The 23,710-nt window shown below is 42.7% G+C and overlaps 1 protein-coding gene across 1 annotated transcript; it reads right to left on the minus strand.

Annotated features, from left to right (window-relative positions):
• Positions 1-2,237: 2,237 nt before the first annotated feature.
• LOC308579704 (uncharacterized protein) lies at positions 2,238-22,148 on the minus strand (the record flags this gene model as incomplete). Its single annotated transcript, XM_081180637.1, has 5 exons — positions 2,238-2,613; positions 3,902-3,951; positions 8,703-8,805; positions 21,087-21,269; positions 21,993-22,148. 5 exons carry the CDS (start codon positions 22,146-22,148, stop codon positions 2,587-2,589), a joined length of 519 nt encoding a protein of 172 aa, XP_081036763.1. The 3' UTR covers positions 2,238-2,586.
• Positions 22,149-23,710: the final 1,562 nt, after the last annotated feature.

A 23,710-nucleotide genomic window follows, 5' to 3' on the forward strand; every position in this document is an offset into this window, starting at 1 on the left:
TAGCCACCCCAGGCCACACCCCTCACTGGCCACACTCCATGTCCTCCTCAAGGGCTTTTGTCAGTCTGGAATGTGCCTTTGCAACGAGACAATGCTTCTTTCTTGGCTGGAGAATGGAGAGATGGGGGGAAGCAGAAACCTCTGAGTTTTGCAGGGGTGGAATGCAGCCCATTGCATAAAAGTAAGAGTCATACCTATTGCTTTACTGACTTCTGGCTCTGGCCCCATTCACCTCAGGCATGTGGTCTCTGGAAGGTTCCACATGAGGGAATGTACAAAGTCTCTTTGTACAAAGAGAGAGAGCACAAGGAACTGAGCCAGAAATTTTTCAAAAGGCAAAATAAACCTAAGATTTTAAAACACCATTCACTGTTACCATTTTAAATAAATGCATCTATACTTCCTATGTCATTGCTTTCTGTATTAATCTCAAAGGTTGTTTTGCTCATTTGAGTACACTGAAGTATGACCCTTGGATTCTATTTGTTTGTACTTTAGTACTGTTTATACACCAGTCAACATTTTAAATCAAAATTTCACGTAACTGACTTACTAACCCAGTTTCTACAATATATTTATCTTTTCTAAGGAATTGTTGGTAATTATCCCTGCTGGAACATTGATTATTTGTTTGTTTGTTCATTCCACCTATCCCTAGGCAGTTCAGAGCATGTTAAAAACAATAAATCCCCATCATGAAAAACCAACCATACGAAACATTTAAAACAATATGAAAACAGAAGCTGGAAGTTTTGCACCAGCATAAGCCCACATACAAGGACAATTCTAATTCAAGATCCAAAGTATTTTTGGGGGGTGGGGTATAGTTAAAAGCGTATTAAAAGGCCTGTGGGACTTAACCTAGCACCCAAGAGAATAACATAGGCACCAGGTGAGCTCCTCTGGGAAGGGCATTCTGTAGACAGTATATCACCAACAAAAAGGCCAAATTCCTAGCAACCACTCAAAATAGGTGGGGAAATTTGAAGAATCCTATGCAAATACGGGACGCAGGTGGCGCTGTGGGTTAAACCACAGAGCCTAGAACTTGCCGATCAGAAGGTTGGCAGTTCGAATCCCCGCGACGGCGTGAGCTCCTGTTGCTCGGTCCCTGCTCTTGCCAACCTAGCAGTTTGAAAGCACACCAGTGCAAGTAGATAAATAGGTACCGCTCCGGCGGGAAGGTAAACGGCGTTTCCGTGTGCTGCTCTGGTTCGCCAGAAGCGGCTTAGTCATGCTGACCTCATGACCTCGAAGCTGTACTCCGGCTCCCTCAGCCAATAAAGCAAGATGAGCGCCGCAACCCCAGAGTCGGTCATGACTGGACCTAATGGTCAGGGGTCCCTTTACCTTTTCCTTTATGCGAATATTAAGACTTGGTGGGAACATTTGGTGGAAGATGGTCAATGACGTAATCAGGCCTCAAGTCACTTAGGGAGAAACACACCCACCCACCCAGTAAAGCACATGGGGGGGGGGAGAAGACAGCGAATCGTTTCATCCTGCAAGCTGAGATGCTTCTGCCTATGGAATGATCTCCAGAGAGCTACAATGAATCCCTCCTTCCATTTCTTTTTAAATTGTCACTTAAAATTTTAAAGATGGCACCCTGTCTCTCCCCATACCCTTGCAGAGGACAGACTATAAGGAGCTGAGAAATGTATCAAAGTCTGACAGGGGAGAATGAGAGGTCTTGGAGATAATTAATGAGTTGGCAATATAAATAAAAGAAGAGCCCTACTGCATCAGACCAAAATTTATTTATTTATTTATTTATTTACTATTATTATTATTATTATTATTATTATTATTATTATTATTATTATGGCCTCAGAAACTGTAAGACTCTTGAACTATGATCCTCTGCTATGAGTCTTGGGACTTCCAGGCAATTCCACATAGAAGGAAATGAGTTGGTATGTACCAGGAGAATGAAAGCTGGAAGGAAGTGAAACCTTCCTCTAACTCCCAGTAGACTTCATTAAGCTGAATAGTTCTTGGACTCCTGCTTGCGCTGAGACACTGACACTGCATCCCAACTTCTACACCATCAATTCATAATGTGTTGTTCTTATGACCCTGTAGTATTACCCACAGTCCACTGTCCTTGAGGATGACTACCCTGTATATTTTTGAAATACATTATGAGATTCAGGTAAGATTCAGGTGCACCATTACAGTGTAATGGAAGCAGGAATTAAAATCAGTTTTGAGATACAAACTCCCAGACCTGTACATTTACTTCATTGATCCATACTTTATTATGAGAAGCTGATTAGTACAGTACATACACATAAAATCAACATTAAAAATATTGTATTGTATTGTAATCATACTGCATTGTATTCCTTTATGAGCACCTAAACCCAAGTGCAAAGCTGATTTGCTTAATCACATTTAAACAAAATCAAACTTACATTACAATTAACCTATTACATGAAAAACACAAACTGTTCCACATAACATGTATAGTATTTGTATTCCAGTACCTCTGACGCTGTTTCTCCTGTATAGTTAAAGGATTACTGGAAAACAGCTAAAATGCAAAACCTGAACTAAATCTTCATTTCCTTGTTGCTTTGTTTCCTACACCCATCCAAAAATGGCTTCATCCTAATGGAAAAGGGAGATTAAAAAAACCTTTGGTTATAAATCTCTTGTTTACAATAAACAGGCTTGTGGAATATGGTAGTTATCTTTGGAAGAAGTCTGCTTTGCAAAGCAGCTGCTTAATTGCTCAATGCCTAGACAACTTCAGGAGTTTCTGTACTGCCGTTTCTAGTTAAGTTTGCCTGACCAGATGAGATGGGCAAATTGACAGAAGGCTCCTTTGTTCTGTCAACCATCAGCTCTTAGGATGGTTCCTGATGAAATTACAATATAGAGCAAATTAAGGAAGAACTGCAGCATAGTCAAACCATAGTGCATCCATAGATGAGGTGTGGGAAATATCATATCCAATATTTCCTACATGTTAAGAGTTGGATCCTACCAGAAACATTTTCCTTCCACAGAATTCTATGAGCAGGGACTATTCTCCTGGTTTGGATCCCATATCAACCCAAAATTTTGGACTAGATTCAAATACCTCATTCCATTAGCAGAAGCCAACACAAGGATGCCCCTAGTGCAATGGGGGTCTCCCCCGTCTCCTCCCCACACCTGCTGTTGAGGGTTACAAGATTCCCCAGAAGAGCATTCCTCCGGGCAAGTACAAATCCTTGTTCTGAAAGAACAATCACCTTAGCAATATGTTGAATTCCACCCAATATTTCTTGGGGTGGTATTCAACTAGGATCTAACTTATTCATGCTCATTAGTTTACATGGGTCTACTCTGAGTAAAACATAGCTGAATACTGCCCTTAGACTTAATTCAATTGTTTTTAAATCATGTTGATACCACAGTTTACAAACATTTGAAAATATTTAGCTCCAAAACCTGCAAAGTAACTAGGTGAAAAAAATATTTGTCTTGGCAGTAGACCAAAGAAATATAGTAAACAATGTAAATTCTGTATGGCTTTTGCCATTGCACAGTAAGATATATCCATGACTAAGATAGGTTACAAAACATAAATATACCCTTCCTACCAATAAGCAAAGCTTCTCATGGGCCACCTCTAGACAATTCACCATCAAAATGCCTCTCATATATATACCTGAGATAAGTTGATGATATGCATGTCACTTGGAATGATAAATTAACTCTCACAGAATTTTACCACAGTTAACTGAAGCATTCCAAAAAGAGCATCAACATTTGCAGCGCTAAATATATGAAGTATACGGTCCATTGTCATCCCTGATTCTACAACTTTTGCTTACCTCTCTGTGAAAGTGTAGCCCTTATTAAATAATTTTCTATCACCATTATGTAATTGAAGCAGAGTTTTACTTACAGTGTCAATGCAGGAAGTCTCATTTTGTACATTCCCATTTACATCTCTGCCTGTGGACGAATTTCATGAGAACAAATATATCGCTTTCATTTGTATTGGAACTCTCATTACATTTCATCTGAAGCAATCTATGGTATTAAAATTGCAATAATCACCTTTAAAGAAAACAATTTACAGAAATAGCAAAATGTGGCATTAATAATCTTGCTTTTACTATATAAACAAAAGTGCAAAACAATAACTGCTTGGTGCAAAACAGAGCCTTCTTGATTCAGACATGTTGTTCTGCATTTGCAGTTCTACTGTGATTACTCCAATGTATTTTTACTACTTATCTGATAAAGAATTCACATCAATAGGAGACTTATCTCCTTAGTGCAATATTGTGCAAAATCTGCTAATTAGAAAGAAGGCATTCGAATCAAGTGCTTTCAGCTAAATAGAGTTTAATAAGTGAGCCACTATTAAAGCTCTGCAAAAATGAACTACAATTAGCACTGAGGGTAACATAATGGTGCCTTTCAAAAAGAAGCAAATTATAGCCAAAGATTATTGCCACTATGTAATTTCTAATGGATGATAACAACAATGGGCATCAGAAAACACAAGTAAGGGGGGGGGGAATACCAATGTCCCTTCCTTCCTCCTGGTGTACAATCAAAGCTCTCAACTAGGCCACGCTTACTATTGTCAAAGCCAGTGGAAGAGGGATGCATTTTTAAGTGATTCATATCTGTCAAGACAGAATGTTAGCTTTGGGCTTTCTTTTGTTTTTAAATAAAACACAAATGCTCTGGAAAACCCTATAACTCTTTTTTTGTAATTTAGTGAGAAAGCAAGGCAGAAAAAGGCTGTAGGGGAACCTCAAGTATTATGAATCACAGCTGCAGCAGCTGTAAACCGGGCCAATGGAACCTCAGTCATAAAGACCACAAATTAGTTCCTCTGCTTGCATACAGGTATTGCAGTGGTTTGGGAATACAGGAACAGATAGGGGACATATAAATAATACGACATTTAGAGAGTGAAATCCACCAAAAAGCCCCACTGGACATAGTTTAATTTGATACACACTTACCTGGAGTAAATTCCACTGGGTGGTATTCAACTAAGTTTTACTTTGAATAGACCCACTGTAATTAATGAACATGATTAAGTTGGATCCATTCATTTCAACAGGCCTACTCTGAGTAAAATTGGTCGATTACTTAGAAGTGAACTCTGTGGAGTTCAGTGAGTGGTAAACACACATAGGAATTGGAAGTGCCACTCAAAACCATGGGATTTGCTTTCAGTCTAGGAGTGGGGCACAAGTACCTATTACTAATATTCTAAACGACTTGTTGAATTTTGACTACTTACCTGAGCTCATCAGAGGAAATTAGATACTGGTTTAATACCCTAATCCTATAGTGAAGCAGCAATCCTATACACACTTATCTGGAGAAAGCCCCACTGAACACAGAGTGACTTACAGTAAAATCTTATGTATTTTTACTTGGAAGTAAGTGTCAAAATCATTGTCATGGTACTGTCAATGTTTATGCTACTGTAATTGAAACCATGCTACTATAGCTGAAACCAATCTACAATATTGGACTTTCCTAATAGATAATTAGAAATTCTAGCTAATTTAAGTTTGGCTATTTGGAGTTATATGGAATGTGAACAACAAAAGGAAATACAAAACACTGCTAACAGAAACTACCAATGGTTATTTCCAAATACCAATGCATATTCTATACTCACATAGTCTGCAGACCTCTATTGACATTAATGTAAGCTCAGCAGACAAACTGAGAATACCGTATTTTGCGCCCCATAAGACGCTCCGGCCCATAAGACGCACCTAGTTTTTTGGGGGGGAAATAAAGAAAAAAAAATTTATTTCCCCCCCAGGTGCGGGGCTGGAAGAACCAGGTCGGGGAACAGTGGGAAGGCACGCTCTGCCTCCCCGCTGTCCCCCGAGCTTGTGGGGCTGGCGATGGGGAGAAGTGCACCAGTCCCGCGATGGCAGGCAGCTCTGTGCCGCCATCCCGAGCGGGGCGGGACTTAGCGCCCCGCTCGGGATGGCGGCGTAGACCTGCCTGCGGTCCCGCGACGGCAGGCAGATCTCTGCCGCCATCCCGAGCGGGGCGGGACTTAGCGCACCGCTCGGGATGGCGGCGTAGACCTGCCTGCGGTCCCGTGACGGCAGGCAGATCTCTGCCGCCATCCCGAGCGGGGCGGGACTTAGCGCACCGCTCGGGATGGCGGCGTAGACCTGCCTGCGGTCCCGCGACGGCAGGCAGATCTCTGCCGCCATCCCGAGCGGGGCGGGACTTAGCGCACCGCTCGGGATGGCGGCGTAGACCTGCCTGCGGTCCCGCGACGGCAGGCAGATCTCTGCCGCCATCCCGAGCGGGGCGGGACTTAGCGCCCCGCTCGGGATGGCGGCGCAGAGCTGCGCTGGTCCCAGGAGCGCAGGCAGCTCTGCAGGGCCACCGGGAGCGGGGCGGAGCTTCTCCCCCAGCTCCCGGTGGCCGGGCAGAGCTGCGCTGGTCCCAGGAGCGCAGGCAGCTCTGCAGGGCCACCGGGAGCGGGGCGGAGCTTCTCCCCCGGCTCCCGGTGGCCGGGCAGAGCTGCGCTGGTCCCAGGAGCGCAGGCAGCTGTGCACGGCCACCGGGAGCGGGGCGGAGCTTCTCCCCCGGCTCCCGGTGGCCGGGCAGAGCTGCGCTGGTCCCAGGAGCGCAGGCAGCTCTGCACGGCCACCGGGAGCGGGGCGGAGCTTCTCCCCCGGTTCCCGGTGGCCGGGCAGAGCTGCGCTGGTCCCAGGAGCGCAGGCAGCTGTGCACGGCCACCGGGAGCGGGGCGGAGCTTCTCCCCCGGCTCCCGGTGGCCGGGCAGAGCTGCGCTGGTCCCAGGAGCGCAGGCAGCTCTGCAGGGCCACCGGGAGCGGGGCGGAGCTTCTCCCCCGGCTCCCGGTGGCCGGGAGAGCTGCGCTGGTCCCGGGATTGCAGGCAGCTCTGCGCAACCCTCGGAGCCGGTCTCCCGAGGGTTGCGCAGAGCTTCCTGAAGCCTGGAGAGCGAGAGGGGTCGGTACGCACCGACCCCCCTCGCTCTCCAGGCTTCAGCGAAAGCCTGCATTCGCCCCATAAGACGCAGGCACATTTCCCCTTCATTTTTGGAGGGGAAAAAGTGCGTCTTATGGGGCGAAAAATACGGTATGTCACTTTAAATTTAACACATAACACTTAATGGATTGGTAAATCTGTTTCCTAAAACTAATTAAACTGTGAAGCCAGAAGTTCCAATTATGATTGTAAGCATAATATTGTGTTACTTTGAATTGTGCAGCAGCTACAAAGCTCTAATGGAAACTGCATCAATAGAATGTCAGTTTTAATTCATGCTTCATTTCCATCCATCCATTCATCATTCATTTGCATCCAGGCCTCAATTAGGCCGCAAATATTCTAATATTATATTAGTGTAAGTCATAGCCAGCATTCATTGGAAGCTCACTTATTTATGTAATACTCATATATTATAGGCAGTCATCTTCTAAATTTACAGAAGAAACTCATTTTCATGATATATTTTGTATCAAACGAGTATGGCAGCATCTTTGTGCATCTCTCTTTTTAAAAAAATGTTTTATTTGATTTTACAAGTGAAAGGTTATAACAATGCCAAATACATAACCATATATAGAGATTTCTCTGAATCTCCAGACTTCCCACCCTCCCCTCCACGGGTCCTACTGTCAACTTTTTCAACTGCATAATATTTCATCATCCATATTTTGTATCTCTCCATATTGTCCATAGTATTTGTTACATTACAAGTATTGTTAAAATCCTGCTAATGTTTTCATCTGCTTACAGTGGTCTCCTACATAAAATTTTCCCATTCCTTCTTGAAGTTTGTTCATCTCTCATTCATAGCATTGTAAAATGAAAGTATGGAAAGGAGAGGTAGATGATGTCAGCTGTGATAGCTAGTTTAATCCTGGAAAAGTAGCAAGTATCTCTTTTGCTAGGGAAGTTTAACTGTAAATTCTGCCCTCAACACCATCCCAGAGGCTCCATAGAAAAGGAGTGACATTGTTATTTAAAGCAATGAATACAGAAGGTAAACCTCAGTCACCACATGTCAGAACACATGTAAAATACTACTTCTGGACAATTAGTCTGATAAATATCCAGAAGTGTTTTATAAATGTGGGATAGGTACTGAGAATAAGTGGTATCTATCTCTTATATTCAAATATAAGTTATGGATGATATTGGGGCACTAGTGCCTATGCAAGCCTGAGGCAGTTAGGGCTTTCTCTGTCCAAACTGTGGGTTTGAGTTCTGCCTGCAAGATTAGAGGAAGCAGGTGTGCAATCTGCTCCCAAGGTACTTCATTGTGAGCTCTCCTTCTTAGATAAAAGCCATTGTGTCCTGTATTAACTCACTGCAGCATCACAGCAGTTTTCATAGGGAGCCCCTCATGAAACAATTCAAATTAGAACCCTATCCAACTAAATTTATCTCTGCTTCAAGTCTCATTCAAATCAGTGGAAACTCAATCATTCATGACCACCTTCTCCTTTTTATTTCAGGGGCATTAAGCCCAATTAACCTTAATTAGATTAGGGCCACAGTTTTCAGATCCCAAGGAAACAAAGGAGTGGATGTTATTTAGCATGACAGAATGTAAAGTCCATCTTACCAGATGATACTGGTGAAATGTATGTCTGGATATTACCAGAACTTTCCACTCTGGGCATAGTAATGGAGTCAAGAGTACCACAAGAAGCTTACTTCTTACCTACCTTCACTTGGAAGTTTGCTACAGGACAGCAATCTGCTTCTAAAGTGTCCATTTTCTTCTATCATTTTAGAAATTACTTTACATACTCCAAGCCAGACTGTGGACTAGAAATAGAGATATGTGAGGTATGTCAACAGAACCACATTGCCTTACCTATTGATAAGTGTTTTTAAAATGTGAGAAGAGATAACACAAGTGTCTGTTTATTTACATTGTTAAATGACTGGCCTTAAACATTATTGTCTTTTATTTTAAAAGGTCTAACCCTAAAAATGCATTATTTCACTTTTTGGTGTTACTTATGAGCTAGCACCTCCAAATCGCCCCCCCCCCCAGTAGGTATAGTCAAAGCTAGATGCTGATCACTAAGAATTGTATCTTCTAGTGTGGTGTTGTTATAAGTCTAGTACTGTATATGAGTGATAAAAGACTCATCTTTGTCCCTCCATGAAGCAAACCTCTTTCCTAACAGTATTTTCCAGAGCTATTTAGAACCAGCTTTTACATCATGGATTAGCAATAACACAGACAGTATTGACATTTCAATATTGACTGTATCTGTGTTGTCTGCTAACCTTCCAGGTCAGTATTCTTGCTTGCATTTCACTCCCACTTCCTTTTTGTTTCAGTACCAATCTTTGCATATTTCCTATTTATATTTGCTTCCTCTTTCAGAATTTCAACAGAAAGGTTTTTCCCCTTAGTAAATGTTGGGCATGTACATGTGATGCTGTTTGCCAAAAAAATGGAGGAAAGGGAACCATGAAACAGAATTCTTGAATAGCAGGGCTCCGGGACTGTAAAAAGAGAGTGTAATATTGGCCTGTAAGTTTTGACTAGGGGGATGAGATTCAAGTTCAGCTCCCTATTGAGGAAAGAAACTTGGGCTAGTCACTCTCTCACTAACTAACCAAGCCTACCAGGTTGTAGCAAGGACAAAGAGAGAATCCCATTTACATCACCTTGAACTCTCTGGAGGCAGCAAATACACAGACCGAATGACATAGCATAGTTTGGCTTCTATTAAAATGTCACACAAAATTATCTGTGTCAAGTTGCACAGCAGCAAAGGAATAAGAGAGAAAGGATCCATAATCAATGGTATGTGCCATACCAATGGGAAGCAGTCAACAAAAATATTGTATGTAGACTAATCATGCCAGAACTTGTATTTATTTAACAGTGGGGGGGGGTTGGAATTTAATGAGATGGAAGATTTTGCATGAAAAAAGTTTGTGCATACAGATCACAGAAGGTGGTGTGGACTGTGCAGCACCTTCTCACATGAAGCAGCAGATTGTTTAACAAGCAGCTACAGGCATAGACAGATATATATATATATAGTCTCACAGTCACACACATTATTTCACACATATGTGTATATTTCACAAAGAGCCCCTGGTGCTTCTAGGCACATGGGTATATGTTCCAAATGAAATGTGTTTGCCTTCTTCACAGTTTAACATGTGCATTGTGTGTACATGTTAAGAATAAAGCTCATATATCAGCCCATAGTGGTAAAACACAACACTTCTCATAACCAATACAACTAAAGTAGAAACTGGCACTGACATCAAGCTGAAAATGTAATTCATGTACATTCAAAAACATGATGCTAACGCAGTTAAAATTACTACTCTGTGATACATTCAATTACACAATTTGAATCACATCAATGAAAGTGGCAGAAGCCTGTTAACGGAAAAATCTGAGGGCTCTCTTGGACAAAAGTAAAGACACCAACCAGGATAACTTGGAGCAAAACAGCAGCCTGTAGGCTTGGCCTTTATTGATCTGATGCATCAGGGTGTTCCCCTCACTTGCAGGAGAGAGGAAAGACCCAGAACAATGGGCTGCAAGACCTTATAAAAACTTTTGAAATTCCCCTCCTCTAGGTCAAGCCCACCCCCAGAAACATCATGCATACATTACAGAAAGGAGGGGTTGACATCATGCATACATTACAGAAGGGGTTGACATCATGCATACATTACAGAAAGGAGGGGTTGAGGGAGGAGTTGTGGTGGTAACCTGAGTGTCCTGTCACCTGGCTGGTTCCTCCTTTCCCCCTCCCCATGAGTACTTTCCAGGTGACAATGGGGAGTTTGCAGTTTCCTGCCCCCAGAGGGAAGATCTGATCATTGTCCTTTGTTTCAATCTGTTCTGAATCCACTACCATATGCAAGTTCTTTGTCAGTTTGATTGTCTTCTGTCTGGGATTATCAAGGCTGACATAGCAACTGGGCAGGGCTCCTGTGGATGTGCTGGTATGCTGAAGAGATTATGGCTGACCAGAAACCAAGCCACCCTCCTTTGATATTAAAATAAAAATGGAACAGTGCAAATCCGATGTATGGTTGATTTTCTATGAATTCATAAGAGAAATGTGGCGTATGTAGTGTGTGAGTGTGAGTGTGTGATAGTTTGTACAAACAGAATGATTGGGGTGGGGGGGTTCCTGCTACAGTTCCCCCCTTCGGAGATAAGATTGCAAAGGTGGCTACTTTGCAATCCTTTTCTCCGCACAATTTAAGGTGGTAAATAATAACCTGGTATTCTCCGTCCCAGATGTGTGTGTCCATGTGAACCTGAAAGGGACTTGGATATCATGCTACTTTAAGGATATTTGCATGGAAATATAATGGTGTAACAGTGCACTGCTCAGTTACTTGTGGTATTCTAGCACCCTGGAAGAAATATTTTCTCAATAGTGATCTATGCTTTACATTTAGGCAGGAAGGTCCACTAATGACTGAAAAGTGCAGTTTGCTTCCCCCCCGCCATTTGTGTGTTCTCAGGTGTCAAGGTAGCTCTTCTGTGGTCTCACATCGGCATGGTGTCGCAGTAGTGGCAATCCCTGGTGAATCCACTTAGGGCTTTCATATTCATCATGTAGCCTGGCACCCACCACAGCTGGCACAGGTTTCGGACACGTCCTGAGAGAAATGTCTTCGCCTTGGCCAAAATCCATGGGATTTCTTATTATTATTACAGGCTCTGGTCTCGCAGATCACTTGCACTTTAAGGACCAAAAAGCTAATTGCAGCCTGGATACACTTGCCCAATTCAAACTGAGTCCAATTTGAATTTATGTGCCCATGGTTCTCAACCTTTCAAACCAGTCTGTAAAGGAAAACCGTTCTTAAAAGGGCACTTTGTCCAAATAAGTCAATTTAACTCTATAAGGGATCATTCCTGCTAAACCAAAGCATGTGCACCTTCATGTATCTTATAAGCTTCTCCTTGGTAAAGCAAGTTTTTGCACATTTTAAAATGGATAGGGAAAGTTGGCAGAGTGCCAGGTGGGACAATGAAATGTGGTTATCTAAACATTGGACTACACAATAGTGTGAGCTATCAGAAAGTATAAAATGCATGAGAATTGGTGTGCAAGCAATAAGACATTAAACATAAAAATTACACACAAAAATACCCCCCTTGTGGAAGTAACACACTGTCAGACACATTTCAACATTCCTACATAATAACACTTAATACAAAACAAACTAATTAAATATCAGTTGCATATCTTGACACAATTGTGATCTTTTACGCATGTATCTTTTGAATCCTGGAGCACAGAGGCTTGAGGTTCAAGTGAAAAGATGTCCTTGCAAGTCAACTCCACCCCCCTTCGTCAGGCCCACTCCCCTGGCAGTCTATATCCTTTGAAAGAGATAGCTGTGGGCACTTGAAAACTCTGGTGTCTTGTGATGACGGAAGAACTGAGTTGAGGGGTTGTTGCTGCTTTCATCATTGCACATCTGTATAGGTGATATCCTGTAAGGGGCAGGGTTTTGGGGCTTAAAGACAGTTAGAAAAGGGAGGGGGCAAAAGGCAAAAAGGATGTCCTTCGGTTTCTGTTGGAAGCTGCAAATAATAAAAATCTTAGCGAATTAAGCGTTTCATTCATTCCAATATTATTATTACATTTTCCTATAACTACTGTTATTATCTGCCAAGTTCGTTTGCTTTCCTTCACTTGGAGAGAAAGAGAACTGGAACTGTAAAAAATACAAAGGTTAAAAAATACAAAAGAAAGCAAAAAATTAGATTACCAGTCAGATGAAAACAAACTTGACACAAAGACAACAGATTTAGAAAAGAATTATTATTAAATATATTATCAAAACCACGCAGATTACTACTAGACTGAAAAAAATGGGATAACCATGGGGAAAAAACTTTAAATTCACCATGTGCTATTTGATAAAAGAACTTCATGAAACTGACTTTCAACATGTGATGAACATGTCCCCAAAGTAAAACACACACACACAAAATGACCTATGAGGAACCAAATAAATAAATGCTAAAACACACAATTAATAAGTAACCTGAAGTAATCTGTTTTGGCATTCTAACATCCCAAATGAAAATAAAATAGTGTTTCTTGATGTGACAACATCAACTGTAATGTTAATACTGGGAAATGAGTTAATACCAAGAAAAATGAATGGCAATTTAAGGTTGTGTAAGTACCTTGCACTAGCCAAAATGACAGAATTAATAAGAGATGTTCAGGCCGAAGGTAAACAAGTACCATTCCACAAACAATGTTTGGTTGTGCTTCGATTAACTTCATAGACATCATGGAGAAACAGATTAAATAAATGAAAACAGATTATTTGTAACTTAAAAAAAAAGTGTCAAAGCCACAAAGAGATGGAAGTCACTAATATAGCAGGTATTCAGACTTGTTTCACAGAACAGAAAGAAAGTTGCTGTGGGAGGAAAAAGGGACAAACACTTTGTTATTGGGGTTCACATATCCTGTTAAAAGGGAAAATTATTTCATGTGAGAAGCCTGTCAGGAAATGCTAAAATTCCCATTGAGGGGGGAATGCTTTGATATTTACCTGTGAAAAGAATTTGGCATGTTAAGATTTGGAACTTGGAAAGCTCTTGACTTTTGATGGGCTAGTTGTTGTTTTGTTTTGTTTTGTCTTAAGTAGCCCCTGGAGCAAAGACAGATTAAGGGTGATTTCCCTCATCTGTTCTTTTTTTTTTTTTTTTTTTTTTTGGAAGAAACCTCCTCTCCCCCCTTACAGTTCCCCCCTTCCTCTCTCTCTCTTCTTTAGCTGATCTAGCCTCTGTGCATGTGCAGAGTTCATGTCTCAGCAAACCTTTTATACTATTGAAAATGTTGCATCCTTTGGCTAAATTACCATTTGAATAAGGGAAGGGAAGGGTAAGGAGTAGATTTTGAAAACAGGGTTTGATTTTAAACAAAAAAGAGAAACTCAGCAATTTAAGTATTCACCAAAGCTAGCAATTTCAGCCCAAGCAAACTGAGACTGCTTCCTTTATGTACAGGAAAGGGCTAATATCCCTCTGGCCATTCGCGGAACAATCAACCGCTCTCTTATTTATGAGTAAAAATGGCCAGAGTTAGAATTCATAGGATTTTTTTTTTTTTTTAACATTCTCAGCCATTTCAGCCTTACCATTTGCAGACAAAAAATATTATTATTATTATTAATATTATTATTTCCTGCCCTTTATTTACAGGAATGGTCAAGGCACATTCTACTTGACTATATGAATTTTTATGTGCTTAAACTTTTAGTAGACTTTTAAGTTTTATTTTTTAAATAGTAGACAAAATGATAAACACTGTAATCACTCAAATGCTTGATATTACCAGTTGGGCTTCACCTCTCACCTTTTAAAACTAAAGAGCAAAGCTAGGCTGAATTTCAACTCCATTACCACACCAGAATTTAAGAATTACCCTCCAATGCTTGCAGACACATGGTCTTCCACACAGCCACAAATTGGGAGAGTTGAAAGGGACCCTGGGGTCATCTAGTCCAACCCTCCAAAATATAGGGTTCACAGCAAGATTTCGCAGCAAGATTTGTACTACCAAAGAGGCATACACCATTTAAGTACAGATTTCCAGCTGGGAAAGGAAACATCTATGCTCATATCATGTACTAAGGAAGAGGAAAATAAAAGTACATAACTTTACACAGAACCCTTTTTGCAGATCTTGAGATAGTTTGAGTGAGTTTGAAATGATATTTAAGGAAGAAGTGAACAGTTTTCGTAAGATAGGGAGAGGATCTCTTATAAAGCACTGTTAAAGCAGCCCTAGATTTGATTTTTTTAAAGGGAATACACAAGTGTTGCCCCCTCCCCTCTTTGCAGTTTCCTTTAAAGGAAGCTTGCTCGGGAGTAAATTTACCTAGCACAGAAGTAAGAAGGGAGAAACCAACTGAAAGAGGCAGAGTGAAACAAGGGGGAGGGGGGCATTTTCTAACAAAAGAGGCCATGAAGTCTTATAGAGACTGATATCCGGAGCCTTACAATAACTCTTCTGTCCAACCAAATCAAAGTTGAAACTGGACTCAAATATTTTTTCTTAGAATGAACACCATACTTTTATAGGCATACGCTTAATGAAATACATACACTGCATTTTAGCTTGAGAGAGCAGTTGTGCTCAACTAGGCTTTTGCAGCAGAAACATTTGGTTAACTTCTCCTTCCAAAATAGACTGGAGCAAACTCAAAAGTTACAATAAAACATCATTTACCATTAGACTTAAAATCACCCTCCTCACTTAAAACTAGAAGAAAGAGGTGGGGTGATCCCCCTTTCAGAACACAAGTAGCACGTGTACAGGATTTCACCACTTGGGAGGGAAACTCTCTTTTAGAGCCTCTCTCAAATAACAAAGATTAGTACACTCCATTCTCCATTTTGTTTTGTTTAAGATCAATAAGGCGCAACATGGCTTCCTTAGATTTACAATTTTGAAGCAAGCTTGCAATTTAAAACTATGTGCATTTAAGAACAGTTTGTGGATGCCAAGGCCAATGTAAATACAAACCCTTGAAATATTTATTTTAAGAGAAACTAAGATCTCTAATGCTGGGCTGTTATTATATCTACTGCCTTCTGAGCACCATTAAGTTTACAGTTTCATGTTCTAGCTCTAGGCTACAGTTTAACAACACAAACTTGACCATTTTTTTCCCTTTATTTTATTTCTTTTTTTCTCTCTAATTGGAGATGACAAGCTGGAGGGGCATATTAGAATCCTCTCTGGGGCAAAAAGGCTTCATGGAAGCTTTGTTGCCAGGAGGAGTCCAATCAGAGTGTTGAGAAGAGTGGGCCCCCATTACTCTGTGATTTAGAGGGGTAATTCGCAAGCGGTGTGCACTAAAGTTTAAAGATGGACGGACAAAGAGAAGAAAACAAGAAACACAACACAAAGAGAGGAAGTGGGTAGAGAAAATAGTATTCTTTCAGTAATTTTTTTTTTAAGGTACCTCTGTTTATCTCTATTTTAACGTGGCCTTTCCTACCACTGAACCATGATCAAATCATCCTCAATAAACCTCATTCATCAGCCTCAAAACCTCCGGGTCTCTCTCTTCACCCGATACACAAGCACGGATCCTGGAATTTTTTTTTTTTTACTGCAGTACTGCCTACACAACTGGTCCTAGTGCGGGGCCCCACCTCGTGAACCGCCCCTTCTTCCCTCCACGACAGCCTCCTGCCTAGCCTTTGAGACTAAGTTTGGAACTCCCTACTGGACGCCTGCGCTGTGCAGTGCCAGATTGGGGGTCCGAGAAAACAAAGTTTTGAAAGGGGAGCAAACGACCTTGCGTTCTCACATACCCAGGTCATCCCTAACAAAGGTCGCCAGGCAGGAGGGGCAGCTTCATTTGCAGAGTTAGGGTAGGTGGAGAGTAAGAGAATACTTGAAAGACTCCCCTGGACGACTCCGAGAGAGGGATGTCAGAGAAACAGTAAAAGAGCCACGCTTTCCCGGACTCAATTCCAAGACGGAAAACGGGGGAGAAAAGAGATAGAGAGATTAAGATGTTCCTGGACGACCCCGGGGGGGAACATCGGAAAACAGCAAAAGGTACCACAATTTCCCCGGCCACACACCGTGTAAGAAATTGAGGGGAGAGAAAGAGAAAGGTTTTGGCGTACCCAGACGACTCCGAGAGGTATGCGCCACACAGTAAAGTTCCGCGATCTCCCTGGCCACTTTCCGAAGGGGAGAATCGGGTTAGAAAAGGGTAAAGTTAGAGCGCACCCGGCCGACTCCGAGGGGCTACGCCAGAAATGAAAGAAGGAAAGTCTGGCTGTCGTGGGGTCGTTACTTTTCCACCCCCCTCCCAATGCATTTACTTCAAACCATACTCACGTTCGAAGATGTCCCCCGCAAATCCCAGGATCCTTTTCTTTTTAGCCGGCTTGACCTCGCCTTTGCTCCCCTGGTTGAGCTTTTGGTGACGATTGATTACCGCCCGCAAAGAGGAGGCAGGGAGAGGAAGAAGGATCCCTGGGCTAAGGTTGCCCAGTGGCGCCCGATCCCTTCTATCTCCCCTCTCACCTTTACAGGAGAACCAAGTGTCCCTGAGTCGCGGTCGCCAACTGTTAACGGAAAAATCTGAGGGCTCTCTTGGACAAAAGTAAAGACACCAACCAGGATAACTTGGAGCAAAACAGCAGCCTGTAGGCTTGGCCTTTATTGATCTGATGCATCAGGGTGTTCCCCTCACTTGCAGGAGAGAGGAAAGACCCAGAACAATGGGCTGCAAGACCTTATAAAAACTTTTGAAATTCCCCTCCTCTAGGTCAAGCCCACCCCCAGAAACATCATGCATACATTACAGAAAGGAGGGGTTGACATCATGCATACATTACAGAAGGGGTTGACATCATGCATACATTACAGAAAGGAGGGGTTGAGGGAGGAGTTGTGGTGGTAACCTGAGTGTCCTGTCACCTGGCTGGTTCCTCCTTTCCCCCTCCCCATGAGTACTTTCCAGGTGACAATGGGGAGTTTGCAGTTTCCTGCCCCCAGAGGGAAGATCTGATCATTGTCCTTTGTTTCAATCTGTTCTGAATCCACTACCATATGCAAGTTCTTTGTCAGTTTGATTGTCTTCTGTCTGGGATTATCAAGGCTGACATAGCAACTGGGCAGGGCTCCTGTGGATGTGCTGGTATGCTGAAGAGATTATGGCTGACCAGAAACCAAGCCACCCTCCTTTGATATTAAAATAAAAATGGAACAGTGCAAATCCGATGTATGGTTGATTTTCTATGAATTCATAAGAGAAATGTGGCGTATGTAGTGTGTGAGTGTGAGTGTGTGATAGTTTGTACAAACAGAATGATTGGGGTGGGGGGGTTCCTGCTACAAGCCTAATGATAATAAGAGAGACTACGAGTTAGCCTTACTTCTAATGCTGAATTATAAGGCAAATTCCTTGTCCTTCTTGCAAAATATTGAATAGATAAACCATGTAACAAGATGTTAAAATATTCCTTTGAAGGAAGTAGTTTTCCTCATTATTTTAAATCATGAATCAGTGACATTTGAATAAATTAAATCTGAGTTGATTACTTTACACATAATAAAACTATTAATCAGTTGTCAATTTAACAAACATGTCTGGTTTTATCCTCAGGCACTGGGTGAACTTTTCAGAGAGCACAGAATCACATTTATGATACAGAATGAAACGTGGCTTTCTACTAATATAGACTCTAGTCTCTTTTCCAATCAATTTATCCTTATATATTGCTTCCCACCCTTTGGGAGGAAAGGTGGGATATAAATTTATAATTAAAAAATTGGATGACCATTGTATTTTCCAAACTTTTAAAGCTGATCCTTCTTTTCTAAATATACTTGCCCTTCTCAGCAAAACTGCACCAACTATCACCATATCAGATGATCATATGGAGATTATCATGCATAATGACAGGCATCCTACTGCTACATGTGAGAATCTGTGGGTCAGGGTGAATGGATATAAAACTGATTGTGTAATCAGCCGTTACAGCTGCTGTGAATAGTCACTGTGCTTATTTGGTGTACAGTTAGACTCAACCAAAATGTCAGACTGTACATTTTGCATTTAATTGTCATTTAATCCAACTTTCACATTCCACCCCCCTTTAATCCAGAAGTGGGGAACATTTTTCAACCCAAGAGTCACATTCCCACAAGACCAACCTTCAAGGGGCCACATGGTAGTGGTGGACAGGGAAAAACAAGTAAAACAGGAATATAAAATCATGAGTGTTTCTCCCCAAACCCACCCCTTCATTTCACCCCACAATCAAAGAAATATGCTACAATAGGACAAGAAAAACATGTGCTTAATTTGAGCCTGATCTTAGCCTCGCCCACCCAACTGTTTTTAGTGCCTGGACGTAATTCTGCAACATGAGAAATGGGACGTGAGTGCTGTTGAGCATGGGCAGAGTACTTTCCCTTCACTGCTAATTAATCACATCTGGGATTAGAGAAAGGCACTTCCAATTCACCAAAATAATTTCTAGGCAATCTTAAACCCTGACATCTTATCACTCTCTTCTTCATCTTATCACTCTCTTCAGTATTTTAAATTCACCCACAACTGAGAACATAATCTGCTTTCTTAACATATTATCCTCTTCTGAAGCAACACTATAGCACAATAAAGCCTCATCCTCCATAGAGAACCACTCTCAAATTACACCTTAGCAGGGCCCAATTGGGTAGGGGGACAGCTTCAAAGAATGCTGTAATGGCTAACCAGTTCTGGAATGGGCTTAATAGTGAAATGATTGACTAAGACTACTAGCCTAGTACATCACGTCTTCCCCAAATTTGTTCTAGAGGGTTGGGGAAAACCCTCAGAACAATGCATGGGCAAAGAGATGGGAGACTGTTCCAGGTTCCAGCAGGTGCAGGTTCTCCTGCTAGTGTTACGGTGACAAGAGGAACATATTAAATGCACCAAATGGAGACAAAAGTCCTGTTGAAAAAAATTGTGTAAAGAAAAATTGTACTAGCTTCTGGCCGTTGTGTTTGTTTGTTTGTCTGTTTGTTTATTTATTTATTTATAAAAACTTTCCCTTCTTACATCTTAAGGTCCAAAGGCAGGCTATAATAATTTAATATAGTTATAAAAACAGATAAAACCATTAAAATGACATTTATGTAAAGCCATTCCAAATGGAAATCTATAAAATCAGCCAGAGCCAGATCCACCCCCCACAAAAAAAAAAACCTGTCAAAGGCCAGAGTAGGGGATGGATCTTCAACATACAGAGAACGCTTCATAGCTGTAAAATGAAGATGTTGGAGAAAAACCTCTGCAGTGAGTTCCACAAGTTAGGGACTGTCACAGAGAAAGCTCGTTACCCACAGGCTAGTAAAACTACCAAAGGAGCCCCCTCTGCAGATCTTAACAACCCAGGTTGGCAGGAATGGGGCGTTCTTTTGGATATTTGGGGCCTAAGTCATTTAGACACTGATGTGTTTAAATGCGTCTTGAATCGGGTCTGGCAACAAACTGGCAACCAGTCTTGCATTGACACATGAAGAAACTTTTTTAAAAAAGAAAAAATCCTGAGGGCCAGGAGGTTGCTGTCTATTTATTTTAACGGGGCAAGGCTTGGTATTGCAAGCTGTTAGATGAAAAGGCAGGCCAAGCTTCTTAGTCAGCAGAACTATTTCCCACTCCTCAAGGGAGCACAATCCTATGCAAGGGGAAATCCCACATTCAAAATGGACAAGAAATGATTCCGCCCACCAGTTCCTTCATCCGGATTATTGTGAGACCCTCACCACCCCAAGGCAGAACCACCATGGTACGGGATATGCAAGTATTGCAAACAGGGCCAGATTTAAGTTTGATGAGGCCCTAAGCTATTGAAGGTAATGGGGTCCTTTATATGTCTAGCTGTCCTTTGTCAACTACAAATTGTCGCTGTTTTTGTGTTGAATATATGCTATATGGTAATTTATGCACCTAATAGGTATCTAGGGACGCGGGTGGCGCTGTGGGTTAAACCAGAAGGTTTAAATCAGAAGGTCGTTGGTTCGAATCCCCACAACGGGGTGTGCTCCCGTTGCTCGGTCCCTGCTCCTGCCCACCTAGCGGTTCAAAAGCACGTCAAAGGGCAAGTAGATAAATAGGTACCACTCCAGCAGGAAGGTAAACAGTGTTTCCGTGCGCTGCTCTGGTTCACCAGAAGCGGCTTAGTCATGCTGGCCACATGACCCGAAAGCTGTACACCGGCTCCCTCGGCCAATAAAGCGAGATGAGCGCCGCAACCGCAGAGTCGGTCACGACTGGACCTAATGTTCAGGGGTCCCTTTACCTTTACTAGGTATCTAAAGTCATTTTCCCATAACAAAATATGTATTTTATCAAAGTAATTGTTGAACTGAAATATAATTAAGACGTATATTGATAGTGAAATTGGGGGGAGGGGCAAGAGAGTGGGGCTGTAAACTATAGCTTGTTTAGCTTATACGTAAATCCGGCACTGATTGCCAACCCTCGCCATTAACACCACGAGACGATACCGGCGAGGACACGCGACCTCCTGCCCTGCGCTCTGCTCGTACCCGCTTCTTCCTGGCCGTCGGAGCCTGTGGAGTTGACAGCCGCCGCCTCCGCCTTGCTGCTCCGCCCTTTGCGTGGCGACGCCAGTGGCTTGACCCCAAGCAGCCTCTCGGCTCTGGGCCTCTTCGCCTCGCCTCCTTCCTCCCAGCCTCTCCCGACCCCCTTCGTTCTCGCCTCGCCAGGGGCTTTCAGCCCCAAGCAGGGGCTCCCTCGTTCCCCGGAGGGAGGACCGGCTGCACCCGGAGAGCCTCTTCTGCCCGAGAGTGCGGCAGCGGGAGACGCGCCCGAGAGGCAGGAAGCCTCCGGGTCCCTCAGGTGGCCGCCGCCGCCATAACGAATCACGTTGCCGCAGCGGTGGCTGCCGAAACTGTTCACATAAACCACCCGCCGCGACCTGCCCCTTCCCAGGCCAGAGCTGGCCTTCATCCCGAGGGAAGCGGAGCCTCGGATAAGGGGCTTTCTCCTGTCAGGAATACAAAGGGGGAGGAGTTGCGGGGTGAGCCAATGAGGAGAAGCGGGGCGCCCGCACTGTCCCCTCAGAGAATCCTGGGCCCTGTGGTTTGTGCAGGGTTGTTGGGAAGAGTAACTCTGTGAAGGGAAAACTACATTGCCCAGAATTCTTTGAGGGTGGGGGAATGTGTCTGGAATGGGGGGGGTGTTTCCTAAAAATTGCACAGCCTTAAGCGTTGGGGTCGAGGAACACAAAATGAGAACACACATATTCATATTAAAGACAGCTTTTCCCAAGCTGGCCTCCAAACATTTTTGGACTACAACTCCCATCATGCCTTGCCACTGGGCAGGCTAGCTGGCAGGGATGGTTGGCTGTTGGGAGCCCATTGTCATCTGGCTGTGCTAAGAATATTCCTGGGTGACTCATACTGCAGCAGCAGCAGTGAGTAAGCAACTTGTTTCCATGGAGGGGCTTGAACGTCAAAATATTCCAGCTTCTTGCAGTGAAGAAAGCGTGTATTTATATTTAGCTCATCATCATCATCTGACAGCCAGGGTGTCAAGAAGAAGCTATCTGAGCGAGCAACATAGAGGCTCTGCACCAAGTCCATTAGAGTAGAAGCATCCAGACTGCAGTAAATGTGTTTCTGTTTTGCTTTTCTTACCAGTCCAGTATGGTAAGCACAATTTGCAAACGACAGCATAAGAATCACCTTAGCACCCCTGTAGGTGCTCAGGGGGCTAAGATTTATTACAGGAAAGAGGAGACAGGTTGGCACTGAGAATCAGGGCTGCTTTCAGGTATCTTCTAAAATTCAGATTTCTTTGACATCTGGAAATGAAAATGACAAAAGTTTATTTCCTTGACATCTGATGGGAGGGCGTTCAACAGGGCAGGCTCCACCACCGAGAAGGTCCTCTGCCTGGTTCCCTGTAACCTCACATTTCACAGTGAGGGAACCACCAGAAGGCCCTCGGAGCTGGACCTCAGTAATGGACCTGAAATGGCTGCTGCAGAAGCAGGACGGGCCTGACACAAATAGGATCTCATTCTCCAGAGATTACATAATTCACCAAACCCACATGTCAGACAGGGGCTTCACATACACTGCTTCAAACAAACTTTCTATATAGAACATCCCACTATTTTTTTAAAAAACCCACATCTTCCTTGCAGAAGCATAACTGCAGTCTTCTCATTCACACCCACTCTACCAACTAACAGGGTTGCACTGCCATGTTAGTTTTCCTACTCTAATGAAGCTGCTGCCTGTGAGCTTTAGAATCAGCCAGGGTACTGAGACCATATGATTTGTGAAGGGCCCAGAACTGCAGAGGGTTATATGCAGCTCTCTATAACTGTCTAGTTTGCCCTTCAAGCACATGATGATTGAGGATTACCAGGAATGGAATGATCATTGCACTGAACCATAGAGGAATCACAACATGACTATTAAATTGCCACAAAAGACTGGCGGGAGGAGGCCGGTTAATAATCACACGGAAAACATTCTTGCTTGAGCACATTGCAGTTTGCTGCCTTCTACAAATTGTGTGCTTGTAACGCACAAGTCATCAGACATCTCCTTAATACTCACTATGCAAGAAATAAAATGAAATACTATGCAGTATTTCATCTGGATTTTGTGTCAGTCTTGCACTGGCTACAGAAAGGTACTCCGAGAAAGACAGTAAAGAAGGAGCAAGGTGGGGGAATGTGCCAGTTGGGTAAAAGGTAGTGTTTTACAGCAGTGAATTCAGCTAAGCAATTTTGACTATTTGTAAAGCCATATTTATTGCTTTTCACATGGAGCATTTCACGAGGTGATAATGGGCTCTATCACAGCATTTGCTGGAACTAGGGGTATGTCTTATTTATTTAACTGTTTTTAAAATTACAGCATCTGCATATATTTGTGTGAGGTTTTCTTCAGGTTAAAGACCTCCTTTAAATACAGTGGAGTTTTCACTATACGTAACAAAATGCAACTCCATTAAAGGATGCAAACTGTTGTTCAGAGACAAACCATAAGATGGCAGGCTTAGCTATCAAAACACATATACACAAAGATAGAGGGAGAGGGAGAGGGAGAGAGAGAGAGAGAGAGTGAGTGTCTGGTGAGACAGTGGGGATTATTGTAACAAGCCCATCCCTTAGGTATTCCAGAACAGT

Source organism: Podarcis bocagei (assembly GCF_964188305.1).
Source record: "Podarcis bocagei genome assembly, chromosome: 2".
Classification (NCBI taxonomy): Eukaryota; Metazoa; Chordata; class Lepidosauria; order Squamata; family Lacertidae; genus Podarcis; species Podarcis bocagei.